This window comes from Sander vitreus, chromosome 6, assembly GCF_031162955.1.
Source record: "Sander vitreus isolate 19-12246 chromosome 6, sanVit1, whole genome shotgun sequence".
Classification (NCBI taxonomy): Eukaryota; Metazoa; Chordata; class Actinopteri; order Perciformes; family Percidae; genus Sander; species Sander vitreus.
The window spans coordinates 18165725-18179883 of record NC_135860.1 but is presented as its reverse complement, the minus strand read 5'-3'; the positions used below and the strand labels follow the sequence as shown (position 1 = coordinate 18179883).

General features: G+C 39.6%; 1 protein-coding gene across 1 annotated transcript in view; it reads right to left on the bottom strand.

The window, feature by feature from the left end:
- Positions 1-2680: 2680 nt before the first annotated feature.
- The window catches only part of ptprub (protein tyrosine phosphatase receptor type Ub), a 179338-nt gene continuing 167859 nt past the window's right edge, over positions 2681-14159 (bottom strand). Inside the window, exons 25-29 of the mRNA XM_078253281.1 lie at positions 12713-13027; positions 9439-9564; positions 7397-7554; positions 5443-5578; positions 2681-5332 (exon numbers count right to left, since the gene is read on the bottom strand). Coding sequence (XP_078109407.1) covers positions 5270-5332; positions 5443-5578; positions 7397-7554; positions 9439-9564; positions 12713-13027 — 798 coding nt within the window. The 3' untranslated portion in view covers positions 2681-5269. The remainder of the gene's footprint in view (positions 5333-5442; positions 5579-7396; positions 7555-9438; positions 9565-12712; positions 13028-14159) is intronic.

Sequence of the window (14159 nt, the reverse complement as noted above, 5' to 3'; positions counted from 1 at the left end):
ATCAAACTTTTGTTTCTTTCTTTTTAGGTCAGCTGAGAAGGACTATAAGCCAAACCATGGAGTTGTTTCTTTTTAAGCCATCTGAGAAGGACTATAAGCCAAACCATGGAGCTCTATTTTTTATTTATTTTTTTTTGTATGTTTTCCATCCATCCTGCAGCTTGTATTTTTTTATTAAAGCAATTGTATTTGTTAATATGCTAATATATAATAATTCATTACATTATCATTCCAATATGCATCTTTGCACACTACATTTGCACTACATTTGCACTCTACATCCCACTTGATTGTTTTTTTTCTTCTTATTTGTATAGTTTCTGATTGTTATATTATTTTTTTAGGCCTTTTATATTTTTTGTATTTTGTTAATTTTATATTAAAGTTTTAAATCCCATCAAGTTTGCCTGTTGCCTGTTCATTCATTCCTGCTCATGTACAGACAGTTTAAACTAATAATAAAATTGGTACCACAGTCGTTAGTTATTTAGTTAATTTATTTATTTAGTTATTTAAAGGTTAGGGGAATGTAAAAAATGACGTTACGGGAACGTTCTCTAAAGGTTACAACGGTAGGGGAACGTTCCCTAAAGGTTGCAACGTTAGGGGAACGTTCTCTAAAGGTTACAACGGTAGGGGAACATTCTCTAAAGGTTCTCAGGTACGTTAGTCGAAACGTTCTGGGAATGTTCTGAGAACGGTCGATGTAACCAAAAACTAACGTTCCCTAAATGCCAGGAAAACTTTCCATGGGAACCAAAAACTAACCTTCAGGGAACGTTCCCGCAACCAAAAACGAACGTTCCGGGAACCAAAAATTGTTACCTGGGTGTGTTCTTGCTAAATAAATGTGTGCACTGTCCCGTGGGAAATAATGCAAAGTCGAGCTTCATGCAGCTCACCCTGCTAGATAACCAGAATTGTATGTCAGAATGTAATCTGGGCCACAGATGGTAAGCACAATTAAATTAACCAAAAACTAACTTAATTAAAATGCCACAGCCCATACTGTTTTTTTAATTATTAGAATATAGAGATTAAGAGAATAAATCGTTATGCAAGTACTTTTACTTTTAATACTTAAAAGTACATTTAAAATCAGGTACTTTTTACTTTTACTTAAGTAGGGTTTTCATTGTTGTACTTTTACTAAAGTAAATATATCTCTGGTTATTTGTACTTTTACTTAAGTACTGAGATTCAGTACTTCCTCCACCACTGAATACAACCGCCAAATGTGATTTTTTTTTTTTTTTAACCACAGAATCCTTGTGTGCTTGTTTCATAGAGGACAGTAAATGACTTATTAGCCTACCTAAACTGTCAATTTTGCCCGTCTCTGAGCTTAATGTTGTCAGTTTTTGAAATAAAAAGTTCCATTTTTATTTCATTATTGTCTTGTGTTCATTAAAAAAAAATATTTACCAGGGGGCCCTAAGCAACTGCTAATAATGCTTAATAATTAGCTAAAGGTAATGAATGAATTGTTACTAAAAATGAATGATTAAACTTGAAATAATTAGCTAAATGGTCACACAAAAAAGGGTGGAAACCACTATTTTAGTGGAGTTACCAGCCATAGCTCACCATCCTTCCTTACATCATTTGACACTGCAAGCTGTCGGCCCTCACTGCCGTTTTACAGAAACACCACATGAGAGTGTATCTAGTGTGAGACTCACCATGGAGACCGGAGAGAATACTGACATCCATCGAGCCCATCAGTGGAGGAATATAAGACAGGAAGCCCAGAGAGAAAAGACAAAACCCAGTTGAATCTTGGCCTCATGATAAGTTTCCTTGCACATAGCAGCCATTACACCATCAGAATGAAATGATAAGATTCCAATTACCCTCTAATTTAAACCACCGGTCAAATTTGAGTAGTAAAGGATGATAGAGCCTGTCGCTAAGGATTTCATATACTTTTCTGCAGGTGAACAAGGAAATTGAGAAAATCTTGCAGATTGAAATAGGGTCGTGTAAATGACCTGCCTTGCATGAATAAGCTCCTTATCTATGTCGTGTTAAATCTATAATGTATCTTTGCTCCTTCTCACTGCCATGACGCATGAAAAATCTCATCTACAGAGCACTTGCATTTACCAACACACTCCTTTAGCACATCTGAATGCTTGTTGTTAAGGTTAATTAATCTCCAAACAATCTAAAAGGCGAATCCATATGGCCTACAATGTCTTAAACCCAACAGTAGGGGGTCTTGTCCTCTAATTAATCTGGCATGTCCCTCTGCTAAACACTGGATCAGTTTGCGGGACTGCTGCATTATTCAACATAGCTGTGGGTGAGAGAGGAAGTCTGTGGTCTGGAGTCACCTTACTCTGGGCAGAGCGGCAAAGCGAGAGAGACGGAGAAGGATGAGATGGAGTAATGAAAGTAATGGAAGAGGAGTTGAGGATGGGGGAGGTGAAAAAAATAAGGTGAGGGATTAAAAAAAGGGGATAGATCAAATGGTCGATGTAGTTCAAGGCAAAGGGAACTGCTAAAAGACCACATCCGTACGAGAAACCGCAGGAGGGTCAGAGGCTTGTAGACAGGAAGTCCATGTCCAGCTTTCAGTTCTCTGCTTCTGCTGACAAACCAATCACGAAACCACACAGACTGTTTTAAACTGTGCATTTTTGACAGAACACTCAATGATTGAACTTGACAACACATCTCTTTTTTTTCCCCTTTTATTGTTGATCGCTGTTATTCTTCAGAACAAACCCCTTTCCCCGACCTCAAAATACATCCTTCTCCTCCGTCTCTCTCATTAAATACACACCTCGCCCCCACAAATAAAATGGTCATGTCATGTACCATCGGTATACACAGAAACACACGTGAAATCAACGGTACTCTCAGGGCAGTCGCCGGCATAATAAAAAACTTTGGAATGGTAAAAATGGTTTAATGGTGGTTAAAAGTACAATGCGCCTCATACAGTTGTGGCTGCTGGAAAACAGCGGTTGAATAGATGACGCGGATTGGGATATTGAGAAATTAAATGAAATAAAAAAGCAGACAATGGATTCATACATGCTTTGACAGACCTGTTTTACTCAGAGCTCTGGAATGAACACAGGGAGATTCGGCTTATACTCGGCTGTTAAAGGTTCTGCCAATAAACTCACAAAATGGTCATTTACAGCACATTCACCTCCATGGTTATGTAGTACTGTACGTCTTTACTCTCTGCAAACATATAGTATATTATTCACATAGTATTCACATAACATAATATACATCTGTATGTACACATTCCTTCCAACATAGAGAAAAAGTGTCCAGGCACTTCCTCCAGTGATCCTGGGTCAGATCGCTAGCTACCTCATTCTCCATCCTCCTCATAAACAAGCTGCTCTGTCAGTGAACCTGTGGGAGCCTGGTGATGTTGGTATATTGTTAGATTCCTCACATATTCTGGCACTCCCACCTGAACCAGACTGTGAGCTGCGAACTAGCAGTAGAGTTCGCCTAGCTGCCATTTCTCAGTTTCTGTGGGCTTCAAGGTGTCTCTCCTTGTTTATTAGGGCAGGTCTTGGAGTGATACCTTTACCGCCCTTCTTGAAAACCTGCACTTAAAGGATTTTCAGGAGATATGGTGGAGCATGACATATTTTGAAGGGTAATAATGGAGTGTAAAATAGATAATTTCTTGCTTCTCGGACATAATGATAAGAAAAATACAAAGAGAATTGCTTCCTGGGTCATTTTAGAGGCTGACTTAGATCCCTATGTGTATCACACATGCCAACCTGCCTGAGTTTCTTCAATTGATTCAGGCATGAACAGTTCCAGTGGTCTCCAGGCATTGGCTGGTCGGTGAAAAACAATGGATTTTGTTTATCAGGTCAGTGATATAAACAGCAGGGCGTGGGGGCAATGTTTCTTACTATTCCTCCTGTTTAATTTTTATTTTAGGATATTAAAAATGACCTCCATTGTGAAAACACCAATCACCAGCAGTGACGCAAAGTAGCAATTTTTTTCCTCTGCACAATGTTATTGCCCCTTTTTATTTATTTATATTTACTTTATTTATTTAACACCACTAGGAACAACAACGAATATTTATGTCAGAATTGTCAAAATGAAGCTTCCGACCTGACAGCTGGTTTAGCTTGCTGAGACAGTACAACCAAATGCCTCAGACAACAAAGGAGTAAAAGGAGATACATACTCAAACCTGTAACGCAGCACTGAGTTTAGACACTTCACCACGACATTAATGGAACATCATTTTTCACACCACCACTATGGCATGTCAGTACATTTCTAACAACCCACCCCCCCCCTTGCTCCTTTTTCTTTCCCGCTGGGTATAAAATACAAACAATCACTTTGGAGCGAGAAGATTAGCTGATGCAGTACATACTGTTTGTTTGTAGGCATATATCAACATGAAGCAGTAGAGCAAAGTAAAGAGAGGATTCAAGTCAGTCAATGGGATTGGCACTGTGACAGTAATGAGACAGGAATCTTTAGTGGCGGCACCAGGCCCAGTGCTGTGGTCCATGGCAACGTCCACCTATAGCACACATGGTAATCCAGCACAAACATGGCAAAATACAACACATTGCACTACTGTACAGTTTCTGCATCAATACTGCTGAGGACTGGGCTGATCTATCCTAATGCTGTAGGTATCTTGTTAAAATCCCTTGTTGCTGTTTGTACACCAGTATGACAACCTTTCAGATTTATTCAGTGATTCAAATAAATCTGTCCTATCATCAGAGAATAAGGCAGTTTATGGTATGGTAGATAAGTCATGCCACAACCACAGTGGACTGCTGTTGTATGTAGCTCTTGAAAGAGAAGAAAATGCTTCCACGTTTAGATAATTCTGCTGTAACTCTGGAATTTCATCCAGCCCCCTCGCTGTTTGAATGAAACGATGAAACACAGCCAAGGTGACCCTTCTTCAAAATAGACAGGGTCCATTTTGTAGCTCAGAATGTTGTTTTGCTGCTACAGAAACCCTTAGCACAAAAGAGCTTTAGTCCGGAGGCAAAGAGGACCAAGAAAAGCACAAAAAATATCAAAAGAGATAAACATCACCAACAAGGAGGAAATCACAGCTGTACATTAAAGGTTAAAAGTTAGAACTTTGACCATGTTTTTTTTTTTCTCCTCTCCTTCCTTCACATTCCTTTCAATGCCAAGTCCGTAGGTCCAAACATTAAAGTAGAGGGGTCGCTGGGTGGCCTTAAATTGAATCTCCAGCAGATGGTATAGCGCCGCTGTGGTAAACATTTGGTTGCTATCTACCTTCAAAGCAGTCCAAGTACTCCAAAACAAGGTCATAGCAGAATCGATACTGGTCCTGAGGAAAAATACAATATTCTTTAATTAAAAAGTGAAAACACAAGAATAATCATAGACAGATTATTGCTATTTACAACCACAGTTTTATTTATTTACAGACTCTCTTACCAGGGACTCCACCATGTTGGGTTTGCAGTTGCGTAGAATTTTGACAGCATAGAAGATGTCCACCATGTTCTGGTACTGGATCATCTCAAGGAGAATGTTGCAGGCACAGAAGGTTCCACTGCGACCACCACCGTTACTGCAGAGAGGAAGATGTGTTTAAAAAATCAAACATTTTAGCATATCTTTTTCATTTGATTTACAATTCAGTGTTTATTCTTTAATGGTGTATTTTAGCCATTTTAGCTAGCAGTGTGGCTCTAGGGGTTAGCAATGGAATGAAATGTCAACTGGTCGGTCCACCACTTTGGTCCAGATATTTGAAATTGATGTCAAATATCTTGACAAATATTCAATGGATTGCCATACAAACATGTACAGACATTCATGTTCCCCAGAGGATGAATCCCAATGACTTTGGTGACCACCTGACATTTCCTCTAGTTCCATTTCCTCTAGTTCCACCATGACGTTGACATTTTTTTGTTTTTAATAAAATGTCTCTGCAACTGTTGGATGGATTGCCATTCATGTGCCCCTCAGGGTGAACTATAACGACTTTGGTAATCCCCTGACATCAGAGTATTAGCTTTGCCATTGTGGGCATGTTCGCAGGCTGATGTTAACGTTAGCTTAAAGCACCACTGTATCTAAGTACAGCCTCGCAGAGCCTCTATCATGGCTGTAAACTAGTCTTATTAAATGGTTTTAAATTATAATTTGTGCACTTTAAAATAGCCTTTGTGTTTGAAATGTGCTATATCATTAAGCTTGCCCTGTTTTGCCTCCCGTTAAGATGCAATTTAGGTTTCAGACCTTGACTGCCACTATGATGCAATCACAATTCTATCATATTGCATGAACAGCAGAGTTATTTCAATATATACAAATATATCTCCATGTCCAGTGGGAGCCTCCTAATATGTTTAAGTGGATTTTGGAAGACAACAATACAGTGTAAGCAGGGCAGAATGTGTGTAATCTGATAACCCCATTTTTGTGTTCATGCTACCTCATGAAAAACATTTGATACAGTTCATACAGCATTCGCACACAATATCTTAAAACAGAAATAGCGACGTGAGAAGAGGTGTAAAGAAGAGACAATTGAGAAATAACGGCACAGTGTGGCATTTCCTCGGAAATATTGTCTTGGTCATCATAAATGAAAGGCAATATTAATAAACCAGTGGAGGACAATCCACTTACTCTCTCCTGAGACAAATGTGGGGAAGGTGGGCATGGAAGCCTCAGCAGCATATACAAGCAATATTAAGGTAATCAATCGTCGTCAGTGCTTTGGCAGTCCTGGATTTACTGTAGTGAGAACCATCGCATTCTGTATTAAGCCATAATTGATTTGATCTCCATAATCTTTTTCCTGGTTGTCGTGGGTAACACTGTGTGACAGCGCTGAGTGATGTGCTTTTGGATGTGGGCGGTGGGGATGAACGTGTGATGGGTTGGCAATGAGCTGGACGTCCCATTCATATTCATCAGTGGTTGTGCGCTCCGGGGGCTTAGGACAACAAGAGGGGCACACAGCAGTACACCACTGCACAGCACATTACACCACAATTTGATTATATACATTATGAAAATACTACCTTGGAAAAGTACTTTGCACTACATCTCATTGCACCAAAACAACACAAAGCACTACATGATTTACCATGTTTGTGATACTCCCTTCTGAAAATTAATTTTTTGTTAAAAAGTCACTCTTTAACAGCAATAATTCCCTGCCTGAGACCTTTTCAGAGAGGAGACTGAACATATTTCTGCCTTGTTTGCTTGTCTTTTAATTTACAGTACATGATGCTTATCACTTGGTGGAGATGTATTAACATTCTGAGTTTTACTTTTTTAATTGTTTAAAATGTGCAGAAAAATCTGCAGAGGTGTCATTGGAATTCTGTGGCCGCAGATTCCGTGTGGGATTGTGCAGATTACTCACAGGCAGTGGACAACAGTGCGTCCTTCTCCACACTCCCTCTGCCACTTGTGCACTTGAGCCAGCAGATTGAGGAAAGCCTTCTTGGAGTCGGGAACATCTCGATACGCCGACCAGCGCAGGAACTGGAACTGACACACCACCAGCTGGCCCTCTTGGAGCTTGGGATGCAACAGAAAACACATGGAATCTGAGTATACTCGTAGTGTGTGGGTGAGCATGCATGTGCTCTCGTGTTTCTGTGTTGTATTACATTTTCTGGTTGTTTCAGTATTCCCGTGTGCCAGTTAACACCGGTGTTTGAGTGCTCCCCAGGCTGCATGCTGGCACTCTCAGCTGTGCTCACTCAGCAGACTGGCTTTAAGATATATGGGTCTGCAGGTGTACGCGGGGCCTGGGCTGTGTGTGAGAGAGGTCCCTGTGTGTTCATAACCTTGCCCTGTAGAATATCACCTAATACTTAAGGACCAGTGGAGAACTGTAAGTCATGCAAATTGTGCTGGCAAAGACACCAACGATGCACGGAGGAATTGCCTCAGCAGAGCTGGGATTTATACTATGTACTTTTTTTGTACTTCTCTCATACCCACACATACATATGCTTACATTGCACTTTCTTTGACTTTTACTCCCTACCCTTGTATATCATTGTCACGCAAAGGAAGCATATGCACTAATGCACTGAGAGAGGGGCAGTGAGTGGGAGAGGTGTGTTATTTATGTGTGATTTGATTTCTCCCATGCTGTGTTAAGTTGCCCTCTCCAAGACAGTGGTGTGCATGGAGTAGAAAAAAAAGATGCCATGGGTAGTGAGGGAAATGACAACGGCAGTCGACGGAGGTGAGATTGCCAATCAAGAAAGGAAGTTCTGGGCAATGCATGTCACGCTGCTTCTAATGGCAGCAAGAAAATGCCTTGCATACAGATTTCTTCAATAATTGGGTGACAGTGATCCTGAGCGGAATGCATGCATGTGCTTATGCAAATTTGCAGGCTTAAACCGTACCTGCATACACACAATCAGCACAATGAAGTGTGTGAAGTCAAATTGACTGATTCATACATATGCACACATCTGGAGAATAAAAAGTTGAGAAAAGACCACACTGTCATCCCCTATGCTCCCTCTTCTATGTCAGCTGTCAGTGCCATTTTTTTTAGCCTGTTTCTAATTCTCTACATGCTAGATACTTGTATTTTGTTTTACATGTGTGACAAGGTTTATGAACAAATCAAAAGAGAGTCTGCTTTGAAGCTTGAAAAGGGTATCCTTAGACTAAAAATATGGAATGCATTATGATGATGAAAGTCCCCTCTTTAGTATGCCAGCAGGCACCTAAGAGAGGGAAGACACCTATCTAGGTAATGACAAGAAGAAATTGAAAAAGGGAGAGAGTGACCTTTATTGCATGTATGTTAATGGGTTTTCCATAGAAAGTTCTTATAATATGTATCACTCTTATGCAAACATCTTATGGAAACACTGGTGGCGGCTCTGGTTGAATTTTCTGGACTGCTGAATATCAAAACAACTTTTGTAGTATGTATAATACAGTCTATGAATACATTTTTGTGTTTTGATGTGCCATTGTGCTCAGTACAAATCTCTAGGCTATATTTTAGAGTGTATTTGTTTTACACTGTATTCATTTGTCTACCCCCCATGTCCAATCAGGCATACACTAGGGAAATGCTGTTGTGTATGCATAAGAAAGCAATAGACTGATAACAATGCACACTGTGTGGAAATATATCATTAAGTGAAGCATTCAGCCTTTGAGTTTGCACACATACAAGGAGTTATATAGACATTCAAATCCTCATCTGAAGGTTTCAGGTACACAGTATTTTGTGTGTGGGTGTTTTTTAGATGCACATAACAGTTGGCAGCTCTAAATGTAATCTAGGTAAAATGTCACATCTGAATTACTGGTGAGGACCACAGCTAATGCATTTCTAATGAAGTTCAAGTTATCATTTTGTGAAATACCACTGAGTGGAACAACATGTCCTGTGCAGGCTTTTTCAGAACCGCAATAACTCACCCTTGTGACATTCTTGACCCGAAACAGACGAGTAATGACATCCTCATCTGCTGACATGGACAGAAACTCCACTTCCATAGGCCCGTACTGCTGTAATCCAGGCTCTGGCCAGTACTGAACACACGGCTACAGGTAGAGGGGGAGATAAGGGGGGGGTGATTAAATGTGGCACATATAGTACCTGTACTCTTTTTGTTTCAAACGATGAATTTAAGCAAGTACAGAATGTTCATGTAAGTGTGTGCATATATGCAGTTGGGGTCTGCGTGCATGCACTGTACACAAAAGAACATAATACCGTTTAAGAGACATGCAGACTGTTAAGTTTGTTGAGTAAGCCAGGGGATGAGGCAAGTAACACTAAAATGTACATCACACAGACGCACAAGTATAACAACAGCAATAAAAAAAGTGGTGTTAGTGTGTGCCCACATAGAATAGGTGGTGTTATGGTACCTTACTGGTGTTAATAAGGGGAGAGAAGCAGCGCGGGGAGGTAGAGATGTAATGTGCTTTGAGAGATTGCAACAAGAGGGAGACAGAGTACTCCAGTGCCCCGAATTAACTCATAACAGAGTTTAAAGCGAGATCTCGCAATGAACAACTTAAAGTGACTATAACTCAATTTTCAGGCCAGACCCCAAAGGAGCTTGAATTGCACTGGAAGAAAAGAGATGAAAAACATTTAAACGGGAGTGGATAAAAAGTGGGATTGAACAGGGGGTACCTACAATTTTTTATTTTTTTATTATTATTACCAGAGACTGCACAGGCTGCTACAAAACAGCATGCAAAAAAGCCAGCACACAAACATTTCTACATTTCATGAGCACATCTTACACAATGATCCAAGATTCAATATAACTTATTGACATCTTTCCACAGTTACAAAGCCTGTCAAGGCCCTCAAGGTCAGGTTAGGGGTTTACTGATTTTGACAAATACAGTATCTTTTGGTCGGATACCCTCATAACGATCGCAAATAGCAATGAAAACCGTCAGCAGTACTCAACTGTCTATATTGAAGCACATTTCTTTAGTCAGTGAACACTGAGGTGCATTTAGCCAGACAGAATAAAACCAGTTTTTAGCATAACATAAGTTGATTAGTGGCTACCTCTGGAACAACCCTAGATTGGTTGGTTCTATTTGTCAAAAACAACATTTTGCAATTGGTGATAATTGCAATTTTATAAACTAAACAGTTTACTTGACATTGCAATGCTTAATTCTTAGACCAGTTCTGTTCAGTGTTTTTCAAACACACTGACTTCAATAAGTTGGACACACTACATATTAAAAAACAACAAAGTCTTTGGTGATTTAGTTAATCAAGTTGATTCCCTTGAAACCCTTTAAACATTCCCTATTTTAAACAAAATACAAAATAGACCCTCTAGAACCAATAGTGCCACTGCTGCTACTTATACTCAATAATTATATCTCCACCAGAGCACTATCCAAGAAACAATGAATAAAATGCTAGGGGCAGTTTAACAACAATCTTAGGTAGACCTTGGACAAAAAAATATATATCATAATTTAAAGTAAGCACCTGCTTTCCAAGGTGATACAATGTAATACATATTTTACATGGTTAATATTTAAAGTTTGATTACACAAAGCTTGTAAATCTTCATGCCTAAAAAACAAAATCTAGATTCTGCATAAGCCGTTATCTTCAATGTCTTTGGCTTTCTGTAGGTGTTTTTTGTGACTCACTAGTTATTCATACACACATTAAATATATAGGTTTTAATACAAGGTAATACACAAGTACTTGACATTTCCCTTGGCATACTGATGAAAGCTGCTACCTAATGCTCTGTGTGCTCTGGAATGTCTGAAGTCTGAACTCAGTGCAGCATTTGACGCAATGGATTAAAATATTCTTATTTAGAGGTTAAAGTATCTCCAGAACTGTCCTTGATTGGTTTTATTCAGCATATTTTCTTGTGTCTGGCTATGGTCTTTTCTCCATACAGGCAGTGTCCCTGTGTGGTGTACCACAAGGGTCCATTCTAGGGCCAATCTTATTCTCTTCTTTCATGTTTTCCTTAGGCTACAATCAGCATGACATTTCTTATTTCTTTCTATTATTATACTGATGATATCAAGTCATACCTGTCCCAACGCTGTTGAATTATTCAGCAGCATTACTGTTTATCTGCCATTAAGGACAGGATGTCTGCCAATCTCCTTCAGCTTAACTCCAACAAAACGATGTTCTTAATTATTGGCTGAACACACTGAAGTCAAGTTGTGCCAGCTTTTGGCTCTTTTACAGAGTATGTTGTACCTTCTGCTAAAAAATCTGGGAGATACTTTTGATCAGTCTGGAGCCCCATATTACTACTGTAGGCTTCTTAAGACCTGAGAAATAGATCAAGAATTAAATCATTCCTTTCTTTGGAAATAGGCTATTTAACACGCTTTCATTTCATTAATGCTTAATTACTGTAATGATATGGTCATCTGTCTTAATTGTAGGATAGCTCAATTTGCTTAACAGTTGGCTGCCATAAACAAAAACTCTGAGATATGACTATATTTCCATGCCTTAGAATGGACTTCAAGATTAATTGCTGACTTTTAAAGTGTTCTACAGTATGGCACCTGATTATCTGGTAGAGCCCTTAAGTCCTTAATTATCAGTTTATCACCATTAGAGCTCCAACCATATGTAATAGCTTACCATAGGAGCTCAGGATAGCAAAGGCTTTAACTGTCGTTAAAATCTCCTCTTACGAAAATAAATGCATGACATTCTTTTAGTTAGTTAGTGTTCCAAGTATTCTATTATGTTTTAATTAAATCTTGTGTTGGGTTTCCACTTATTATTAGTGTTAAAAAAAGAATAAGGAATATTGCAGCACAGAGAAAGACATATGCTCATGAGAAAAAGTGGGACGCCAACAAAAAGAACCCTGAGATGTGGCTGGAGGGTAATGCAAGCTTATTTTTTAGAGATGTAACTTGAGGAGGGGGAGGAAAAACTGGGGTGGGTGTTATCTAGTCATGCCTTGAGATCAATGTGGTCAGGGATCAAAGCCCAACAAAATGGCATGAAAGAACTAATCCCAAGCACAGTAAGATACAGAAACAGTAAAGGCAGGGTATGTCAGGAAAAGTCTCAAGTAAAGGTCAGATAACCTAGACTGAAAGTAAAAACTTGTACAGCAAACAGCGGCTCAAACATTTTTCTACAGCTTTTTTTCTTTATAGTGTCAACAAATCAATGGCAATAAAACAGTACATCACACGTTGACCTTACCCAGGCAGAGTTTGACTGGTTGAGCTGGTTGAGCATGACCACTGCTGTGCAACCATAGTCAAAGACCAGCCTCCAAAAGTCCGCCGTTGTGCCCGGCAGAGGGTGAGGGGTCACAATAAAAGCAGCCTGCCGATGGAAGCTGTCAGCAAGAGCAGCGTTGATGTAATTGTTGCTCTCCCCTTCTGTTGTAACCAGAAAGGCCAGGGCGCGATCAGGCGGCAGAACATCCATGCTGCGGTTCTTTTCTCGGTTTCTGGGCAACAGAGCAATGCTGCACTCTTCCACATCCAGGTGAGGAGTCACAGAGTTGAGCGTCTGCAAATGGAAACGTTAAAGAGGTGAGATGAGAGCGATAGTAGGATGAAATGAAATTAAAGAGAGAATTAAAAAGATGGAAGGCATGCGGAGTGAGGAGACACAGCAGATAAGTCAAAGATGGTAGGAAGGAGGAGGAGGAGGAGAAAAAAAAATAAGTGAATCAGACAGAAGAAAGGAGGACTGGGACACAGAGAATGCCAAGAATCCAATCCTTTGAATTAAAAAAATCTTAAATACTCTGAACATCAGGTTGACAAACTGATTTGAAAGAAAAACTCAAAGGGAAATATTGCATACCAATTTTCTTTGATGAACTCTCTATGTTTGTTTAGCCGTAATTACATTAGACAACGTGAAAAAAATATTTGGATCATTAGTACACAGCATCAATAATAGATCTGTGATTTGTTGATGTCAGTACTACCGGTTTGCTGTTTGCAGTCTGTAGGATGATGGAGTAAAACAGAGAGCTCACTTTCAACAACAATGTCAGATGGGTAAGTTCACAAGATCAAAGCGAGGCACGTAACATTTTTCTTTATAAAGAACTAAGAAGTTTGTAATCAGTGTCGCACCACAGACAGTACAATTCCCTTAATTCTAAGCAATACATCTATTATAATTCCTATGAGTATAAGGATAACACATCATACAGTACAATTAAAGTGGGGAACATGATCCTTTTTCTAGCATTACTTTGAAATGCTAAACCTGGAATCAATGCAGCTGCTGTTTGAGCTCTGCAGCGGGGGGAGGTGGGGGTGACGCAGGTAAATCATGTGGTACCACAGCTGGCTCTCTTCTCTCCTAATCAACATCTAATAAAATGTTCTGAGACCACATTCTGACAAACCAGGCAGAGGATTTCAATGACAGTCACGCATAATCAAAAGTGAAAGGAAACAAACATCTTTGTGCACACAGACACACAACACACATTTATGGATATATACATGACACAGACACACACACACACACACACACACGCACACACACACACACACACACACGCCCATCCATTAGCCCATTCCTTTCTGCACTCTTTGTTGATTTTCAAATGTCTGCTGTAAAGTACATTTCCACAACAGACAATATTAGTCATCGTCTGTTGTTTATGTAACAGTCTGAA